Raw genomic sequence first — 21,168 nt, forward strand, 5'->3', positions numbered from 1 at the left:
GGCCTTCTTCCTTGTTCCCAAGTGTATTTACATGGGTCCTTCATTTTGATTAATTGGCTCCGATCTCAGTCGGGTCGAATTTATGGAGATCACAATTCTCTCTATATCTTATTTTTGTGTTATTTTAAATCTATTAAGTCATGATATTTTTTAAAAGTACAAAATATCTTTCTTTGCGCATTTCACAACTTTAACCAACTCTCTTTAAAATTTCCTCATTTAATAAATCAAAAAATTAATAACTGAATGGAAAAACAATCTTATGCACGTGGAATTTATAAAATAGAATAAATAAATCAAATATCGTTGAACTAAAAATACGTTAAATATGAATAAAAATAATATTTATTAATAATCTTATGCACACGTTGACTATATAAAACAGGCATCTCGTGGAGTATATTAAATTTAAATTACTCGATTTCGTTTAGCCAAGATTTATATATAATTTTATTTCCAATTTCACGAGTTATTTTCATTTTTATTAGATAAATTTAATATATTTAATTAATTTATATAATATAATATATAATTTTTTTAAAAAAAACAAAACAAATATTTGACGAAAAATTATATATATATATAGAGTGAGTCTCATGTGAGACCGTCTCACGGGTCATAATTCGTGAGACGGATCAACTCTACCCATATTCACGATAAAAAGTAATACTCTTAGCATAAAAAATTATACTTTTTCATGGGTGATCCAAATAAGAGATCCGTCTCACAAATACGACCCGTGAGACCGTCTCACACAAGTTTTTGCCATATATATATATATATATATATATATATATATATATATATATATATATATATATATATGGGCCATCTCCACTGCCACACTGTCAACGTGACTGATCTTTTCAATCAGAGGGTTCGGCCGTCGCCATTCTTCGTCTTCTCTGCTCCGCCCTCTCGTTCCGCCGCGCCTCCGGAGTGGATCCTCGAGCAGGTAAGCTTCATCAACTTCTATTCCACCTGGATCCACTCTTCACTTTTTCAACTGTTTGGTTCTTTGCCAAAATATAGATTATAGGACCATGCGTCGGTATTTCATGTATTTTGTAGACACTGAGATGGTTTTTCCATTGGGATTTAGTGAGCTTACTTCCGAAATTAAGTTAAACAAGGAGAAAATGATTTCATGCTGTCCATCGCTAGTGTTCAGTACCTCATAGAAGAGGGCAATGGTTGCTGATAATCTGTATTATTGAGTTCAGGAACTTGATGAACCATTAGTTAGCATCAGCTATCAGGAGAAATGAATAAGCTCGCGAATAATTTCTCATTGCTGGAGCTGGATGTAGATGATCCTGGGGACCATTTAAAAATTGCTGCTGCTGATGGTAATCGTAAAAGGAGAGGCTTGTACTATTCGTTTTTCTTTTTCTTTTTTATTCTTCTACCTCTAGGTTTCTTGAAAATTCCTGTTTCCGAATAGAGGAATGTCGGGGTTTCAAGAGTTTTGAAGCTAATGAAATTCTTCACCAACTGTTTTTCCTGTCATTAAAATTGAAAGTTTTACTTTATGCTGCATTACCATGGTCAATTGAACTGTCACAAAAGAATTTTTGATGCAGACAGTGGTAAAGTGGAAAATAGCAGTTTAAGAGATGAAAGCTTGAATGCAAATGGAGATCAACAAACCTTAGAGTCCACTCCTGTGGAGTATAAGATGCCTCTTGTGTGGATTGACTTGGAAATGACTGGTAAGCTTCTTGTTGCTGAATTACTTTTTCACTCGTGACATGGATACATCAACCTTGTTGTTACCAGAATTATATGTCCTGGGTCTCAACTGAAGTTTCTTGATCAAGTTAGGTGTTTTCTTCCATATATTGGAATTGATATTTGTCAAATACTGTCATCTTCCATTGTTTGTACAAGCCTCCCCCACGTTCAAGATTTTCTAGGCCCTTATCATTTCAGATGATCATGTACTTCTGTTGGCTTTTCCTTTTTGTCTGCCTTGGTGTTCTAGTGGAAAGAGAAGCGATTATTTGTGTGGTCATTATTTTATAGTAGTATTGTCAAAACAGTGAGGCAAGGTTTGAATAACCTTGCATCCATATTTTGTATCAAACCTTGTAGAAAAATGTGTACATCAGAGTGAGAGTTTCTACGGTTGTTTCTGGTCCCAACATAATGATATGCTGCACATGGTCTAGCCATAGTTATTAAAAGTGTGCGCCTGGCTGAGCCTAGGCTACAGGCCTAGACAGGCGCACCCATTGCGCTTGGGTTGTTATCTTGGCGCAACACTTTTAAGCGTGCGCCTTTCTCAGGCGCAAGGCATCCGAGAGACGCAAAAACGTACGCTTTACAGAAGTAGACTTATATTTTGTAAGTAAATAAAAATTAACTTGAGCTCAACCAATTTTGAAGTCCAATTAGCAAAGCTCGTTTATATTTAATGATAAAAGAACCATGTGGTCACTCATTTGTTCAAGGCTTTTTTATTAGAAAGTTCAGAAGCCCTCTATGCAAACTTTTACTGTCATCTTCCCCCTATAACGATTTTTTTTTTTATCAGAAACTATAATTATATTAAAGTAGTAATAATTGATTTTACAAAGCCAGTGGATGAGCAATCCACAGTCCACCCACTGATTAACTAACTAGAACAAGTTCATAAGTAAATAAAACACCGATCCCTAACTAGGTCGGATAAAAGTAAATGTTGAAACACGGGCACACTAGTTGTCCATTTTGCTACTCTGAATCTTGTCTCTCCCATAATTCCTCCGACGAGTCTTCTTTGTCGCTGAAAATTCTGTTGTTGCGCTCCATCCATGTCGACCAAAAGATGCAATGAACAATGATGTACCAGAAGATCCTAATTCCCCTGTCAGTGATAAGTCCGTTCTCCATGACAAACATATCTCTCGAAGATGCTGGAAAAATCCACTCGAATCCCAGGTGTTGCATAACCTTGATCCAAATGCGTCTCGTAAAAGAACAATGTATCAGTAGATGGTCTTGATTTTCTTCATTTTGCTTGCACAAGATGCACCACTGTGGACATAGAACATTACTTGGTTTTCTCTTCTGTAACGTGTCACAAGTTTGCAATCTGCCCAAAGCCACTATCCAAGAAAAAAACCTTTACCTTTTGTGGGATCGGTACTTTCCAGATGTTAGTGAAATAAGGGAAAGATAGATTATCTGAACTTGGAAATAAAGAAGAGTAAAGAGAACTGACAGAAAAAACACCCGATGGCTCCCCTAGCCACACCCTGGCATCGACCGAACCCACACTCAAAGAAACTGACTCTAAAATACCTAGAAGGGAACTGTACTCACCCAACTCGATATCATTCAACCTTCTTCTGAACCTCACATCCCCCTATAATGATGATGATATAGTTGAGGAAGATGGAGAAGAATTTGATGATACCGTAATCTTTTATGCAATTTTTTACTCTAATTTCTTCTATACTAATGACTCACCGTTGTTTTGGAAGATGATTATGATGATGATATAATTGAGGAGGATGAAGAGGAATTTGATGATTTAGATATTTGAAGTTTTTTTCTGGTTCTGATTTATGCGACATTATCTATTACTAAATTTTTATTTATAATGTTTGCTATCTTTGTGAAAAATATTTAATTTTTATGATATTGTAGTTTTATAGTATAGATCACTTATATATATTGAATTTTAAAGTTTATGCCAAATGCGCTTTATTTCGAATAAAGTGTGCGCTTCGCCTTGCGCCTGAGGGTCCAGGGTACCCTAGTGATTTAGTGTGCCTTGTGCCCTAAATAACTACGGGTCTAGCTGCTACCTGGTATTTTCGTTGGTAGTGATTATATTTTCGGTCGCCTCATTCCGCAGGCTGACATCCCGTCAAAGTGTTGTCATTCATTTGAATTAGGAGCTAGGTTCCCTGTACCAGCTTTGCTTGGTCAGGTATGTCTATGTAAAGCTCTAAATTTATTTCTTTGTGGCCTTTGCTGGTGCCTGCTGCTTGAAACAACTGCCCGTATGAGGAGTCTAACCTAATCCGTAAGCAGAAATATGGTTTTATGCACGGTAGTTTTATTCAGGAGCCCAAGCCTATGCTTTTCTGGGATATTGGGTGTTTGGCAAAGCTTATAGCTCTTAAAATATTTTATAAAATGCAATATAGCTTATAGGAGATATCAGAGTTTTTGGTTCTTTCTAAGAAAAGATGTGATCAAATTCAAAATTAAAATAGAAAGATGCAATTAAAAAAAAATCAAGGTTATCCGTCTTGATATTTTGAGTTTTTATTACTCTCTCACTTTTAGTGTGTGAATAATTACAAGATTTTTGTTTGAGAGATCTTATAACACTTGGAGCTTATGAATCATATCGTGCTGGAAATTTCCTAAATATGGCCTAAGCTAGGTAACTGAGTATTGATTCATCAGAGAATACGTTAAAAAAATTTGAGGTATTGAGAAGTTAGGAGTTCAATCAACTCATATTGAAAGAATTAGGGAAATCAGAAAGGTGGTTTGAAAATGAGAATATAGTTTAAGGATAGTCAAGATTCCAAATTGAAATGAATCATAACTGGACTGTCTGAGCTCAGGAAACAGCCCAAAGTTTGAAGGATTAAGACAAATGTTTAAGGCTAAAAAAAGTTTGATAAGCAACTCACATACATACGCATGCGTAAGACTTATAGAATGTGTCTTTCGTAGTCAAGTGGGAAAGAACTTCAGTTTAGATAAGAATTATATAGAGTAGAGAAAGCCTTGATTTTTGACAGATTTTAAGTGAAATCTAATTTCATCAAAATAGCATTTTATTCTAAAACAACGTAGGATTCTACATCCCTATTCCAAATTGATGTTGGCCAATGTGTCGAAAAATAAGGTTCTTGGACCGAACTTAAGATTACAATCAGTCTTTGATACAAAAAAATGAAGCAGCTTTGCTAAAGCATTATTGGCTCATGGGACAATAATTTCTTTTATAGACAAAAATGGATCACCCAAATATATTTCAATTGAAACATTGAAATGATAGATCATTTCCAATTGTCAAATTTAACAATTGCAGAGAAAAAGCCATGGTCGACTATAGTAACAATCACTCCAATATATTTTAATTGAAACATTGAAATAATGGAGCATTCCAGTTGTCGAAATTAAAAAATTGAAGAGAAAAACCCGCGGTCGAGTATAGCAATAATACAAGTGATATACATACGAAATTAACGCATAGTTTTTAGTTTTGGTGTTAACAATTAAAAACCTTTTTGAACTCATGTCACTGAATGAAAATTATTCAATGAAAGTTATTCGTCATGTGCTATAGATGAATTTTTTGAGCCTAAATCACTATTTGATATTTTCTGTTACTTTCTATCTTTGTCTCTTTTCTTATTTATAACTTTGGAAAAATGAGAAGGAATAACAAATGGTGAAGGAATCATTTTCATAATGCACTTGTATGAGTTCAAATCTAACTGGGAATGGGCATGTGACACAACTGCTTTTGAAGTGTTACAGAAATTTATTCCATAATGACTGTACAATCCCTTGTCTTTTCGGTTTATGTAGGTTTGAATATCGAAGATGACAGAATTCTGGAAATTGCTTGTGTGATAACTGATGGAAATTTAACTAAGTCAATCGAGGTAAGGTCGCTATCCATCTACGCTATTATATTATTGCATTGGAAACTCATTTTTGTTGTTCCACTAATTGTCCAGATTTTCTCTCTTATGATATGGCTATTTTTGTCAACTTGTATAACTAGTATCTCATTTTTTTCTTCCAATAGGGTCCTGATTTGGTTATTCATCAAACAAAGGAGTGTCTGGATAAAATGGGAGAATGGTGCCAACAACATCATTCAGCAAGTGGTATGTATTAATTTAAAATCTATCATCCACATTCATAATGCATGATTGGAAACAAGTTAAAATTTTAAAATTTGAACTTGATGTTTCAAATTTAATACATTTTCAGTTCATATTTCGATGCCCTTGAAATTTTGTGTAGGAGTTGTCATTTCCAATTCATTGATTTTGAAATCAATTTATTCAAAATTCCTTTATCAATCCAAACTCAGCCTTGAAGAAAAAGAATCAAGAGATGGGAAGAAAATAATTTTCTTTATTGAGTTTGCTTGAACGATGATATACAAGATATGATGCAACACTAGTTAGGCTTTGAACATCTGGAAATGTCGTACCACAGTTCACGAGATCACGTGTGAAAACCCAGAAAAGTTTAAAAACAATTATTAATTTTGAAGGATCTAATTATTTCACTATCAAAGTATTGTGAATTGCATCTCATCAGAGTACACACCCCACAAATCTGAGATGACTTCACCTACATGAATACTAATAATAATAAATGCCACCACAATTGAATAAAAGAATATGGCTCAAAAGTCAAAACATAATGAAAAACAATATTAGTAACTGTACCTCTACCAATTGGCTTAACGACTCAGGATCTTAGACGTTTTGAAGCGTACCTCAACACATCGTCTATGTCCAAGACAAAATAAATGGTCTCCGGTATGAATGCCGTCAGATATCCTGTTATGAATGCCGCTGTCATCCATTGATGAATTCAGAAATTTATCGCCAAGGATAAAAAGCTAGAGAAATTTTTCTTATGGCAAGAAGCACTCAAAATTGGAGGAATATATTTATAAAAAACTGAAAATAATAAGTACATGTCTTATGCTTGGACACTAACTTATCAGAATCTAATCGGAAATTAAGCTTGTTTAGCCTTTTAAAGGGCACTAATTCGAAAGCAAGTTTTACAATTAATCAATGTTAAAATAAAGCTTATTCAGAATAAATCTCTGTGCTCTGTTGCATTTTAATCATATTGTGAATTTCATGGCATCATCTGGATGATTTCCCTTCTATCATAGAATGAGTCCATCTCTTGCCACAATTTAGTCTTGGAATTGTGATGTGATTGACTTGTTCCTTCTTGTGACACATTTTCAAATGAATTTCAAAACAGTAAGATGTGCTTTCTTAGTCGCATACTTCCTTGATGGTTCACAGTTTTGGATCGGTAATAAATCACACCACGCTAGGCAGCATAGGTATCTTTAGTTGTGGTAGGGTCTGGACCATGATGTAACCACGTCCGCCTGCCCATTTGAATTTGTGATACTGATTGGAACCGTCCACTTGAATTGGTATCATTGGAGGTTATTCTCAAAGGCTGAAGATAAATTTGTTTTAGAGAGCTGAGAGTGATAACCTCATTTCCTGTAAGAGTGGAAGAATTTACCTGGTTATTTTCTTGGGCATTGATGTGATATACAAGAGATTAAAGATAATCTCACACTCTAAGCAAAAGCTTTTTATTACAATCAGAAATGAAATTGGTTTGAGTTTCTTTTTACATCCAAAAACTTATTTAAAGTTTCATGGTACTTAGGCTTGACAGAGAAGGTTCTTCAGAGTTCAATTACCGAACAAGATGCTGAAAAGCAGGTACCGTTATTCCTGTAAAAAGCTTCAAGTTAATGGCATTACGAAAATATATGTTAATTGCTTAATGTTTAAGAAGGCATTGCCTTATGATTCCCTGGTGCATTTCTCTCATGTGGATTTTAGTCTTTCTTTTCGTCTCTTATCAATGAATGTCCCTGGAAGTCCCCTTCAACCCAAATAGGTTTGATGCAGAAGGTTTTCCATGAGATGTTGATGGGAGTTATTTGTATAAATTATTACTCTAATTTAATGAGTCATATGACTATTGCTATCCAACTACATTTGGAAAGGTCAACGTTGGTGCACAATGAGTGTTCTAAGCTTGACTTAATTTAAATATTCGGAGAATTTCTCAGTTGTATGTTCTCTTGCATCCATGTAGGTTATGGAGTTTGTGAAGAGACACGTGGGCACATATACACCTCTTATTGCTGGAAATTCAATCTATACGGATCTTATATTTTTGAAGGTAAGGAAATCTCATTGGAAAGACATAAATTTGTTTTAGGAATTATTTGCATGAAAATCATTGTGATCTTCTATATTTGAAAGGCATGGAAATCTCAGTGGAAAGATATTTTATTTTAGGAATTTCTTGCATGAAAGTATTGTGTATAATTTTTTAATATATGAGTTTTGGCATGCCCCTAGAGCTTGTGAATTATTAAAATTTTTATTACCTGGTTATTTCAAAATGAAAGGACTTGAAGAGGACAGACAGATAAATCTGCTATTATGAGTTTTGGCATGCCCCTAGAGATTGTGAATCATTAAATTTTTTATTACCTGGTTATTTCAAAATGAAAGGACTTGAAGAGGAGAGATAGAGAATGCTACTATTTAGCAGATGAAGAAAAAACATATTTATAAAGAATACAAAATACGGAGTCACATTCATAGAATAAAAAAATAAGATCTTTAATTACTTAAATTCAATTTTGAGAATATAATGCATAAAAATTGAATTCTAGGGGAATGCAACACCTTAGTGAGCTGCAGATGTTTCTATTATAATTGAAACTCTATTATTGAACTGCAAGGGAGAGGGGACTTGGTTGAGTTAGAATATCTGGACATGGATTGAATTAAGTACGCGATTGATAATTTGTACTTGGTTTCTCACTCTGTTTGCCTTTCTTGAAGAATTCTGGTGTTCATGTTATTAAATTTTCTTGTCACAGAAATATATGCCAAATTTGGCTGGCCTTTTTTCTCACATCCTTGTGGACGTGAGCAGTGTCAAGGCGCTGTGTGTCCGTTGGTACCCACGAGGTGACCGATTTGCTACTTAGCTAGTTTTTTTCTCCCTACATTTTACCCTCTTTTTGTATCTTCAGTATCAGACATACATAATTAACCAACCTCTCTTCCCTTTTGGGTATGATTGATCAAATATTCGTTAAAAGAGCGTTCATTTCTCATTTGTCCTTACAATTATAGTAATCTTCTTACCAAGATTTACGTTACCGAGTTGGTGATATCTTAGTAGTCGAATATTTGGTTTTACCAGATAACAGAAGGGCTCCTCAAAAGGAAAACAAACACCGAGCCATGGATGACATAAAAGAAAGCATAGCAGAACTCAAGTTCTACAAGGATCACATATTCAAACACAAGTCTAATAAATGATGCGGTGAAAAAAAATTGGCTTCACGGAGCTGTTTTAGTGACTAAGCCAAGTTGCTGCCACTGCCGGATCCATGTAAAAAGATGCGGTTTCGACATATAGTATGGTGTTGATGAGACGAGGTTTGATGAGAATGAACAATACTCTCTTGTTTTGGTTGTGTTGGAAACATCAAGCATAGCCATGCAACAGTTTCTCTAGTAAAATGGCCTTAGCTTCTGTTGTGCCTCTTGACCATTTTTATACTTGTCCAATGATTGCATGCCCTAAATGCGTTGAATTGGTTGATAGACTAAACTGTTTCATATAATTTCAATTGGTTCTGTTATGCGATTGATTGAAAAATAAATTTATGGATTAAGTAAGACGATTTTCGAATTTAATTGGCAATCGAGTGATGTAGGTGTGAGGAGCTAATGCTAGGGAGGGAAACTGGTTATCAAAATCTGATGCAACCACCTAAATTATCGGAAATAAATCGTAGTCTGGAGCAGAATGAATCAAGAAAATTCAGATAAAACAATGTTACTTCTGTACAGATATGTGGGAGATAAATTTTGTCAACAGAATATCCTAACTAATTCTCCCCTAAGTAATATTTAATCCTCGACCTCGCCGATCAGAACGCTCATGTCGTCTGCCCTTTCCAGAATACACATTTTATGATGGGTTGTGACCCTTTTGGTAATCTTGTATCAATAGAGATGTAAGAACCAAACCGTTTGTGAGTTATTCGAAGCTCAATTCGATAAAAGCTCGTTTGAGCTCGTTTAATGAGGCTCGTTAAGATAAACAGACCAAACTCAAGCTTTTACAGTATTAGGCTCGTTAGATGTGAACATGTTCGTTGGTAAGTTTATGAGTAATCTTTTATATGAAAAAAATAATAGTTTTGATATTTGATTTATTGATTTTGCATTTTATTTATAAAATATATAGAAAAATCTATTAAATTTATTTATTATAATAAATTTACAAATTTTAATAAGAATTATATATTTTTCTTTAATATATAATTTACTTTTTAATTAATTTAATGAAAATTTAAATGTATAATTCATATTTATTAAGCTTGTTTAGGCTCGATAAATGCTTGAATAAGCTCGTGAGCCATGCATATATTCGTTAAATAAAGCTTGAGACCGGCTCGATTATAAACGAACCAAGCTCAAATATTCAAGAGTTCGGCTCGGCTCGGCTCGGCTCGATTACATCCATGGTTCGCCGGAACGGTTGCGGAACGGTTGTATAAAAAAATTAATAAATTCAAAAAATTGGTAAAAAAATGTAAATATAAATTACATCATACTAAAAAATAAAATGTATAAAGTTATTACAAATTAATAGATCAATACAAAACTATTTTACAATAATAGCACAATAAGAAAATACACACTAAAAATTATAACATACCAAAGCTAATACCATGAAGAGTGACGCGGAGGAGCGAGATCATTGTTATATTCTTCATCACTATCTCGTAGATTAAATTGATTTCGAATATTTGGATATTGACGCGATTGTCCATAGGGATATTGATTAGATTGAGATGACGAAATATCATTAGAATGTGATGATTGATTTTGTAATAGTGTTTCGTCACGACGATTATAGTATCCGAATCCACGTTACACAGTAGAACTATCAGCTGTACTTGAAGATCTATACTCGGGACCATGACGTCCAACACCACGCGCATATAGATGATGAAGATTCATTGTATATATCACCAATATACTGAGACGACCCATAATCAAATCCACGATGTCTAATTCCATGTGTACCAGATGTTGAAAAATCAAATGATCTATCAAAAGAATCGTGTGTGGAATTATAATTACCCTGATATCCATATCCACCTGATTGATATCCAGTCGGATCATACCCAACATGCTGAGAGTCCCAATTGTAACTCATCGATCCATAATTATCTGTCATTTGAATTTGTCGATGTCCCCCCAATTCAAGACATCTTATATGTTCTTCGACACCCATGTATTCTTTTAGTGCCTACAAACACGTTTCTTTTTTTTTTTTACAGATTGGGGGGCGCATATGCGCGACTTTCCGGGCGCATATGCGCCCTCCTTTCTGCCCAAAACGCGCAAAGGCGCGAGATTGAGGGGCGCATATGTGCGACTTCCCACGGATTTTAGCGACGGTTTTGGTAAAACCGTCGCTAGTAGCGACGGTTCAAAACAAATCCGTCGTAACTTGCGTTCCGTTCCGCCCGTTCCGTTCCACTTTCCCATTATGCGGCCGATAAAATGCCACATAACGCCGCTACAATACAATAAACGATTTGGCCTGGAACTTTGGAACGGTGGCCACCGTTCCCGTTCCGTTACGCCCGTTCCGCCCGTTATACGGCCGTTCCGGCGAACCATGATTACATCCCTACGTATCAACACCACCCCCCTACAAGAGCGGCTTTGTCCTCAAGGCTGAACTCAGGGAATCGAGAAGCCATAGCCGCTGTGCCCTCCCATGTTGCCTGCCTCCCCCATAGCTCTTCCCTTCCACTGCTTTTGTCCCTTATTGATTTTAAAGGCTCATAGTAGTGCACAACTAGTTTTTGATAAATTCTGCTAAACCCTGAATGATGAACTTTGGCGATCTCATCTGGTGGATCCCCAAAAAAATCAATGGTGGAATGTGGAACGTTTGTGAAGCATGTTTACTATAATTTTTAGAAATATATTTTATGTTTTAAAAGGTTTACATCTTACTATTACAATTATAATATAAAAATATTTTTTTAAATTTTAATTTCACATTTGTTTTTATCATCACATTGTAAAACACTTCGTCACAGTCAGTTTCAAGTGGTTTTTTCCTTCAGCATTTGACGTCTCAGTTTCATCTTTATTATCATTACTTTACAAACAAACTAAAATTTATTATTGTCAATTATATGCATCCTCAGATTGTGACAATCCCATAGCCAAAGAAACCACCACAATACAAAAGCAATATTTCCAAAAGCTCATTTTAACTGCCAAAACAAGTAAAGGGATCTTAGGTATGAACCAGAAACTTTAAAGCTGTGAAATAAAGAATAACCAATGTCATCAAGTTCCAGATTTCCAAAGGCCAACACAAGCAACAAAACCAGCTTTAATTTGAGCAACTGATCTCCCAGAGACACGCTAAAAAAAAAACAGCACTACGAAGGGTGTTTTAGCTTAAGATGTAATGTAACCACATGAATCCAACTAGTGCAAAAAACAACTGAAATGTCATTGTGGGAGAAAGGGAAAAGCATAGCCTCATAAGCCTATGATGGTGGCTCTTTATTGCATCATAAGCCTCGTAACTAAAGGCAGTGATAGTTATCAAAGCACCTGATGAAGTAAAGGGAAAAAATAATTTATTGCATGCTCGCATGTGGGAGAAAGGGAAAAGGAGAGCTTCAGAATCGGTGTCTCGGATAATTATACTAAGATAATGCAAAATAACAGTTTCAGAACTTCGATTAATATAATGTCAATGTGGAGAATTGCTCCTTCATATAAAAATGAGCCTCCAGAAGAATAGGTAATAAATGACAAATGTAATTCAGAGCCAAATGAAATATCTATAAGCTAATGGCTTTCGCCCAATATCCTTCCAAGAAATATATGGCCAAAGTTGAGATTAAAGTGGAAAATTTTTGGCGTCCAACAGATACGAGTAACGACCACCAGATTCTAGTCCTTCACAGTTGTGGCCAAGATTCTTCGTTCAGGAGAATATATAAAACAATACTAACTCGAGACTATCTTGAACATTTTTTTTTATCAAATATACTTTCCAACAACATGCTTAAGAGTAAAAGATACCTTCTATTGTAGAGAGAACAGTTTACCAAAATGCAATAGTTTGTCAACATAGAAATAGGAGGAAGGGAATTAACAGTTTACCAAAATGCAATAGGTTACCCACAAGCAGTTTGTCGAATGCACTTCAAGTATTGCAGACAAAATAACAATGTGCGAAAGGGGGAAATCATGAACATTCCACATCTGAGGAAAAAATAGATGGTTCTTCCTTGAGAGGATGATATCTGGAGTGTCGGCAAAGGTAGGAAAAGTCACATTAATTATGAAGGAAAAGTCGAGTCATCATTTGAAGCGGAAAAACATGGTTGGCAAAATTGACGAAGAAAAACGCGGTTTCACACCATTGAGTTGTGCTATAAATAGATGCACCAATTGATCATTCCCTTCATCGAGATCTCTCTCATTTTATAACATTTGAGTGCTTAGTTCTATAATATTTGTGAGGTGTTTGTTCTCATATATTAAGAGAGAATGTGTTTTCTTTGGAAACATAGTGAGCGGTTGTACATCATAAAATATTATAGTTAAATTTTTTTCATCTTTCCCGTTGTTTATATGTTAATATTTTTTTTGGGATTTTCCACATAAATATCGGTGTCCAGTTTTATACTTTATTTTCATATTATAATCCCAAGTTGTCGCAAGTGAGACCAACAAGTGGTATCAAAGTCTTGGTTTAAAATTTCTTAAAAATATAAGTATGATATGTGGTTGCAGCCTAGACTGATCTCTTCCAAATCAGAAAAGTTTTTTAAATATTTTTTTATTAAGGTGGGATTATTTTGTCTAGTCTACTAAATTGTTGTAAACATAATGGCGAGCAGGTACGAGACAACAAAGTTAAATGGAAGCAATTTTATGCTGTGAAAAATAAAGATACAAGCAGTTCTAAGAAAAGAGAATTGTTTGGCGGCTATTGGAGATAGATCGGTGGAAATGACTGGCGGTGGAAAGTGGAAGGAGATGAAGTATAATATTGTTGCCAATTTACACTTGGCTATAGCAAAGTATCTTTGAGATAAAAACATCAAAATTTATCTAGGAAACTCTGACAAAGATATATGAGGTCAAGTCACTACACAACAATATTTTCTTAAAGATAAGGCTTTATACTCTTCGGATGGCAGAATCCTCATCGATGACCGACCATATCAACACATTAAATACTCTATTTGCCCAACTCATTTCTATGGAGAATAAAATATAGGAAAATGAACGTGCGGATCTTCTACTTCAAATTTTACCAGATTCATATGATCATCTTATTATCAACCTAACCAACAATATTCTATGGGCTCTGTATAATTCGACGATGTCTTAAATGCGATTCTCAAAAAAGAAAGCCGGCGCAAGAATAAGAAAGATATGTTGGTAACTTAGAAGCAGACAGATGTTTTACTGATGACAAGAGGAAGATTTATGGACCATGACTCCAGTAAGAGCCAAATACGAGGTAGATCAAAGTCAAGAAGTAAGAAGAAAAATATTTACTATTTTAAGTATGGCTGTAATGGACAATTCAAGAAAGAGTGTACGAGTATCGAGAAGAGTTCTCAATGAAATGTGGCTAGTACTTCATGCGATGTTGAAATATTATTCAGCGAAGCGACAACAGTTGTAGAAGGCATGCACAAATTTTGTGACACTTGGATTATAGATTCAGGAGTGACGTGGCACATGACGTCTCAGAGAGAATTTTTTGATCATTTTGAACAAGTCTCGGGAGGATCTATATTCATGGGAAATGATAATGCCTTGGAAATCGCTGGGTCTTATAAAAGTGTCATTACCTTTTTGTGAACATTGTGTTACCAGTAAACAACACAGATTAAATGACACTTCTACTGTCAAAAACAAAAGCATATTTGAGCTGATTCATTCGGATGTTTGGCAAGCACCGGTTGTATCCCTATGAGGAGTGAAATAATTTGTCTCGTTCAATTTCTCTATAAAATGTTGGGTGTATCCAATCAAGAAGAAATCAGATATTTTCCAACATGATTGCATCAAAAAACAGTTCACGGCGACTTATACACCTCAACAGAATGGGGTGGTGGAGAGGATGAACATAACCTTGTTGGACAGAACAAGAGCTATGTTGAGGACTGTGGGTCTAGACAAGTCATTTTGGGCGGAAGCAGTCAAAACCGCTTGTTATATTATCAGCCGTTCTCCTTTAATGTTGATTGATCTGAAGACTTCAATGGAGATGTGGACTGAGAAGCCGGCAGATTACTCTCATTTGCATACATTTGGAAGTACTGTGTACGTTCTGTACAGTGAGCAAGAAAGATCGAAGTTGGATTTGAAATCTAGAAAATGTATTTTCTTGGGTTATGCTGATGGAGTAAAAGGGCTTCGCTTGTGGGATCCTACTGTTCACAAGCATGTCATCGGCAGAGATGTTATCTTTGAGGAAAATAAAGTAAAGGGAGACAAAGATACACTGAATTCAGAAACTACTATATTTCAGTTGGAAAAAGACACGTGAATGTCAAATTTCTTGGAAGCAATACCAGAGTAAGAAAAACAAGAACATGTTGAATCTGATGTTTCAAATGTGAGACAGTCAACTCAAGACATAAGACCATTATGTTAGCTTGCAGATTATGTCACTGAAAGCAATATTTCATATTGTCTTTTATCAGAGGATGGTGAGCCATCGAGTTTCCATGAGGCTACTCAAAGCTCGGAAGTATCCTCATGGATGATAGCAATGCAAGAAGAATTTGAGGCATTAGATAAGAATAAAACTTGGGATCTTGTTACACTACCACGAGGGAAAGCCATTGGTAACAGATGAGTCTATAAGATCAAGCGTGATGATAATAACCAAATAGAGCAGCAGTATCATGATAGTTTGGTGGTAAAAGGGTATACTCAGAAAGAAGACATTGACTTCAATGAGATATTTTCTCCTGTAATTCGGTTTACAACAGCCAGAGTAGTTTTGGCATTGTGTGCTGTGTTTGACCTACATCTACAACAACTAGATGTTGAACCGGCATTTCTTCATGGAGACCTTGAAGAAGAAATATATATGCTCAAGCCAGAAGGTTTTGTAGAAAAATGCAAAAAGAATTTGGTTTGAAGGTTGAAAAAAATCTCTGTATGGTCTGAAACAGGCGGCAAGATATTGTTAAAAGAGATTTGATTCCTATATCATGAGTCTTGGATATAATATACTGAGTGCAGACCCTTGTACATATTTCAAGAGATCCGATGATGATTATATCATTTTGCTGTTGTATGTGGATGACATGTTGGTAGGAGGCCTCCAAAAAAGATCAGGTCCAAGAATTTAAGGTACAATTTGCTAAGGAATTTGATATGAAGGACATGGGACCAGCAAACAAGATTCTAGGGATGCAAGTTCACCGAGATAGAAGTAATAGGAAAATTTGGCTTTCCCATAAAATTATTTGAATAAAGTCTTACAATGCTTCAACATGCAAGATAGTAAACCAATATCGACTCATCTTCCTGTCAACTTCAAGTTATCCTCCGAGATGTGTCGTAGCAGTGAAGCACATCAGCAGTGGGAATTTGATGTTCGCCATGATCTGTACAAGACCAGACATTGCTCAAGCAGTTGGAGCAGGTAATCGGTATATGGTGAATCATGGACGAGAGCATTGGAGCATTGTTAAGAGGATCCTTAGATACATTAAAGGTACCTCAAATGCTGCATTATGTTATGGAGGATCAGATTTTACACTCAGGGGCAATGTCGATTCAGATTATGCAGGTGATCTTGATAAGAGAAAATCTACTGCTGGTTATGTGTTTACACTTGCAGAGGGAGCAGTAAGCTGTGTTTCAAAACTGCAAACAGTTGTGGTGTTATATACAACGGAGTCATAATACATGGCAGCTATTCAAGCTTGCAAAGAAGCAATATGGATTAAAAGGTTATGGGAGGAGACATGGAAGAAACAAGATAATGTTCCTTTGTTTTGTGACAGTCAAAGTACCTTACAAACCGCAAGAAATCCAGCTTTTCATTACAGGGCTAAACACATTGGAGTTCAATTTCACTTTGTTCGAGAATAGTAGAAGAAAGAAGTGTTGTATGCAGAAAATCCATACAAATGATAACATAGCTGATATTTTGACCAAGTCAGTGAACATTGAAAAGTTTGAGTGATGTAGATCCTCAAGAAGCCTAACGGAAACGTAAGCAGCAGAGAATGACAAAATTGAAAGTATGTGTGAAGATGTGTTTGATTCTCAATCAAATCTCCAAGTGAGAGAAATGTCGGCAAAAGTAGGAAAAGTCACATTAATTATGAGGGAAAAGTCAAGTCATCCTTTGCAGTGGAAAAATGCGGTTGGCAAAATTGAAGAAGAAAAATGTGGTTTCATACCATTGAGCTCTGCTATCAATAGATGCACCAATCGGTCATTTCCTTAATCCCTTCATCTAGTTCTCTATCATTTTATAGATATTTGAGTGCTTAGTTCTATGATATTTGTGAGATGTTTGTTCGCTATGGAAACATAGTTAGCAGTTGTACACCATAAACTATTATAATAAAATTATTTTCATCTTGCCCGTGGTTTTACCTTAATAATGGTTTTCCACGTAAATCTTGGTGTCCAATTTTATACTTTATTTTCATATTATTATCTCAAGTTACCGAACGTGGAACCAACACAGAGTAGTTTGTCGAATGCACTTCAAGTAGTTTAAACTTCAATGTCTCTCCAAACAAAACCTTCATAAAAGGAAGATAAGATAATACAAGGATGCAGCCAAATTGCACGATTGTTGAAGAACAAGCACAAAGAAAAAAAATATACGTGATAATGGACCAATTATAGCATATATTTTCTGGTCTCTAACATATAAACATCGTTATGAAAAAATATATAAGAAAATACTCCAATGGGGTTTCAGATACTTGATTTCGCTCTTTAAATACTCCAAAAATATTATATTTTCACCAAAATTTAGTCATTGTTGGTCTTTTCATGAAAAATGCATTAGGGTGATCTATTAATGTCATTTTATTTAAAAAAACATAATTCCTTAATTATCATGAAATAAGATTAAATATTTATTTTAACCTACAAAGTACCTATTTTGGAGTTTCAGATACTTGATTTGGCTATTTGAATACTCCAAATGTGTAAAAATTACTGAATCTTCGAGCTATCATCATAAATTCAGTAATTGTTGGTATTTTAATTGAAAATGTATTAAGATAACTTGTTCATGTCATCTAATTTTTGAAAAAACACAGTTTCTCACTCATCATGGAATTATAAAAAATACTTATTTTGACCGGTTAAGTACCTATTTTTGGATTCCGAATCTTTTACTTGGCTATTTGAATACTTCAAATGTGTAAAAAAATACTTGAGTTTCAAGTAATATTAAGATACTTTTGATGGTGTCACTTGTGAAGTTAAAATGTGATACCTAAATTGATAGAAAGAATAACTAATTAGACTCTACAAATACATGATTTTACTCCCTAAATACTCATAACCAATTATTTGTGGATGTCAAAATATAGTTTGACGTTAATATTGAGTGACACTGATGATGACGTTCATGAAGTAAAAATGTGATACATAAATTGATCCAAATAAGACATAATTCAAGTCAACAAATACTTGATTAGGATCTAAGTAGGTATTATTTGTACCAATTGAGGTACCACTTTTTTACTTCACGAATGTGATCACCTGTGTCACTCAATATTAACTTCAAACTATATTTTGGCATCCTCAAATAATTGGATATGAGTATTTAGGGAGTAAAATCATGTATTTGTACACTCTAATTAGATACTATTTGGACCAATTTAGGTACCACATTTTAACTTCACAAATGACACAGTCAAAAGTCACTTAATATTACTTGAAACTCAAATATTTTTTTACACATACGAAGTATTCAAATAGGCAAATCAAAGATTTGGAACCCCAAAATAGGTACTTTGTCTGTCGAAATAAGTACCCCAAATTAGATGACATGAATAAGTCATCTTATCACATTTTCAATGAAAATACGAACAATTACTGAATTTATGATGATCGCTCGAAGATCCATTATTTTCTTAAACATTTGGAGTATTCAAAGAGTTAATTCAAGCATCTGGAACTTCAAAATAAGTACTTTAGATCAAAATAAATACTTAATCTTATTTCATGATAAGTGATTAAATATGTTTTTTTTTTAAATGACATGAATAAGTCGTTCTAATGTATTTTCATGAAAAGAACAACAATGACTGAATTTGTTGTGACTACTCGAAAATATAATATTTTTTTATACATTTAAAGTATTTAAATAGCGAAATCAAGTATCTGAAACCCATAATATGTACTTTGTTTGTCAATTTTTTTATTTTACTCTTATTACATAATAACTGAGAAACAATATTTTTAAAAAATTACATTTTAGACGGAGAAGACACGTATAATTTTTGTTGATAAAATAATATATTTCTTTAAATAATAAAAATGAAAAAATGTAAATTTGGGTTTGTAGATAGTTAAAAGTAAAATTATAACATTGTCAGGTACTAATTCTTAAAAAATTGTTTTTAGGTATTGAATCTTAATTCAAACATTGATATATGGATTTTTAACAAAATTACCCTTTTAAAAATAGTCTTTCTATAAATACCTATAGTTACTTGCATTTGATTTTACATACAAATTTATCTGTTATTTGTTTAATTTATATTAATAGTAAGACTTTCATAAAATTATAAAATTTTAATATGAGCTAATGTGTGTAAGTTTTATTCCCGCGAAAAATAAAGTAAATGTCATTCCCATTTTGTTATTTCCTATTATTGTGTAGTTTCCTTAATATAATTTTTATTATTATTATTTTACGATTAATAATGTTGAGTGAAGTAATTGTCTCTGTTGGTTAGAGTAATTAAAATGTGACGCTTGAGCTGCTGTAAATTTTAAAAGATTTGAGTTACAATGTTACTATCAGCTATAACTTTTGGCAATACGACAAACACTCGTTCCTATAATTTGTATTATAGCCAAGTCACATTTTCGATTCTTAGCAATTAGTGCAATTATCGAGAGGAAGATTGACGAGTTCAATAATTGTTTTGCTTATGTAGAGAAATCGAAACGTGATGTTTGAGCTGCTACATAATATAAAAGATTTGGATCACAACCATTACTACCAGCTATATCTTTTGATCATGTAGTAAACAGTTGGTCCTACAAATAAATAATTTATTTTTAAAAATTTAGTATTGTACTAATATCATTATTATAATTATTAATCTATTTTTAATTTTTAGCATAAATATATCTATTTTGACATTTTCATTTATTTTGACATTCTCATTATCAATAATGTTATTAATTAATTTGTTATTATTTGTATTAATATCATATCATTGTCATAAAATATTTATTAAGAAAATAAATAATACATACTGAAATGAGTTTATTTTAATTATTCTAAAAATGAATCTAATTTTACTAAGTTTAGAAAAAAAAGAAAAAGAAAGATTATTTTAGGATTATTAAATTATAAAATGTTATGTTGTATAATCTATAACAAAAAAAACTATTTTTAAATATACACTATTAACATAGGTAGAATAAGTAAATTCATTGTCAAAAAAAGAATAAGTAAATTCAATTTAAATCCGAGCTAAATTTTATCAAAAATCTATTTTTTTTTTAATGCAATAAATTTTTTGTAAAGAAAAATCTTTACAAATTTTGTTTCACAAACAGAATGGACTTTTCAAGTTTTTCGATACATAAGATCAAGTTTATTTTTTTTAATATATATTTAACAGGAAAATATTATGTTTTCGGTCTCGAACTCGAGACCTCTATATATCCGTTCCTTTGGGAAATTGACATGTGACAACAAACTTCATGTTTTTTTAATGTATATAAACAAAGTTAATATTTCAAAGTTAAATTTTATTCTTTCATCGCTCGCTCGAACTCGATTACCCAAATAATAGCATAAGTTTGGATACTACAATGGGTCCATTTTTTGGGTTAAGTTTATTTTTTGAAAGCAATAAAAATAATATTTTATTTTTAAAAAATATATCATTTTAATCTTCAATCATATATAAAAAATTTAAAAATTTTATATCTAACCCTTGGATGCTTTCTATAAGCAGATAACTATTCCAAATTATTAGTTTTATAGTATTCACGAAATGAAAATCAAATATCGTCACATTATAAATTTTATTTTATTATTTTCTAAAAAATAAAATAATTTTATGCTTAGAATGCCACATGA

General features: G+C 33.5%; 1 protein-coding gene across 1 annotated transcript; it reads left to right on the forward strand.

The window, feature by feature from the left end:
* The first annotated feature begins 1,223 nt into the window (after positions 1-1,223).
* LOC140834010 (oligoribonuclease) lies at positions 1,224-9,436 on the forward strand. Its single transcript, XM_073198579.1, has 8 exons — positions 1,224-1,349; positions 1,584-1,712; positions 5,545-5,621; positions 5,768-5,849; positions 7,405-7,460; positions 7,843-7,929; positions 8,642-8,732; positions 8,971-9,436. Exons 1-8 carry the CDS (start codon positions 1,265-1,267, stop codon positions 9,087-9,089), a joined length of 726 nt encoding a protein of 241 aa, XP_073054680.1. The 5' UTR covers positions 1,224-1,264; the 3' UTR covers positions 9,090-9,436.
* Positions 9,437-21,168: the final 11,732 nt, after the last annotated feature.

The sequence above is a fragment of the Primulina eburnea genome, chromosome 6 (assembly GCF_022965805.1).
Source record: "Primulina eburnea isolate SZY01 chromosome 6, ASM2296580v1, whole genome shotgun sequence".
Taxonomy (NCBI): Eukaryota; Viridiplantae; Streptophyta; class Magnoliopsida; order Lamiales; family Gesneriaceae; genus Primulina; species Primulina eburnea.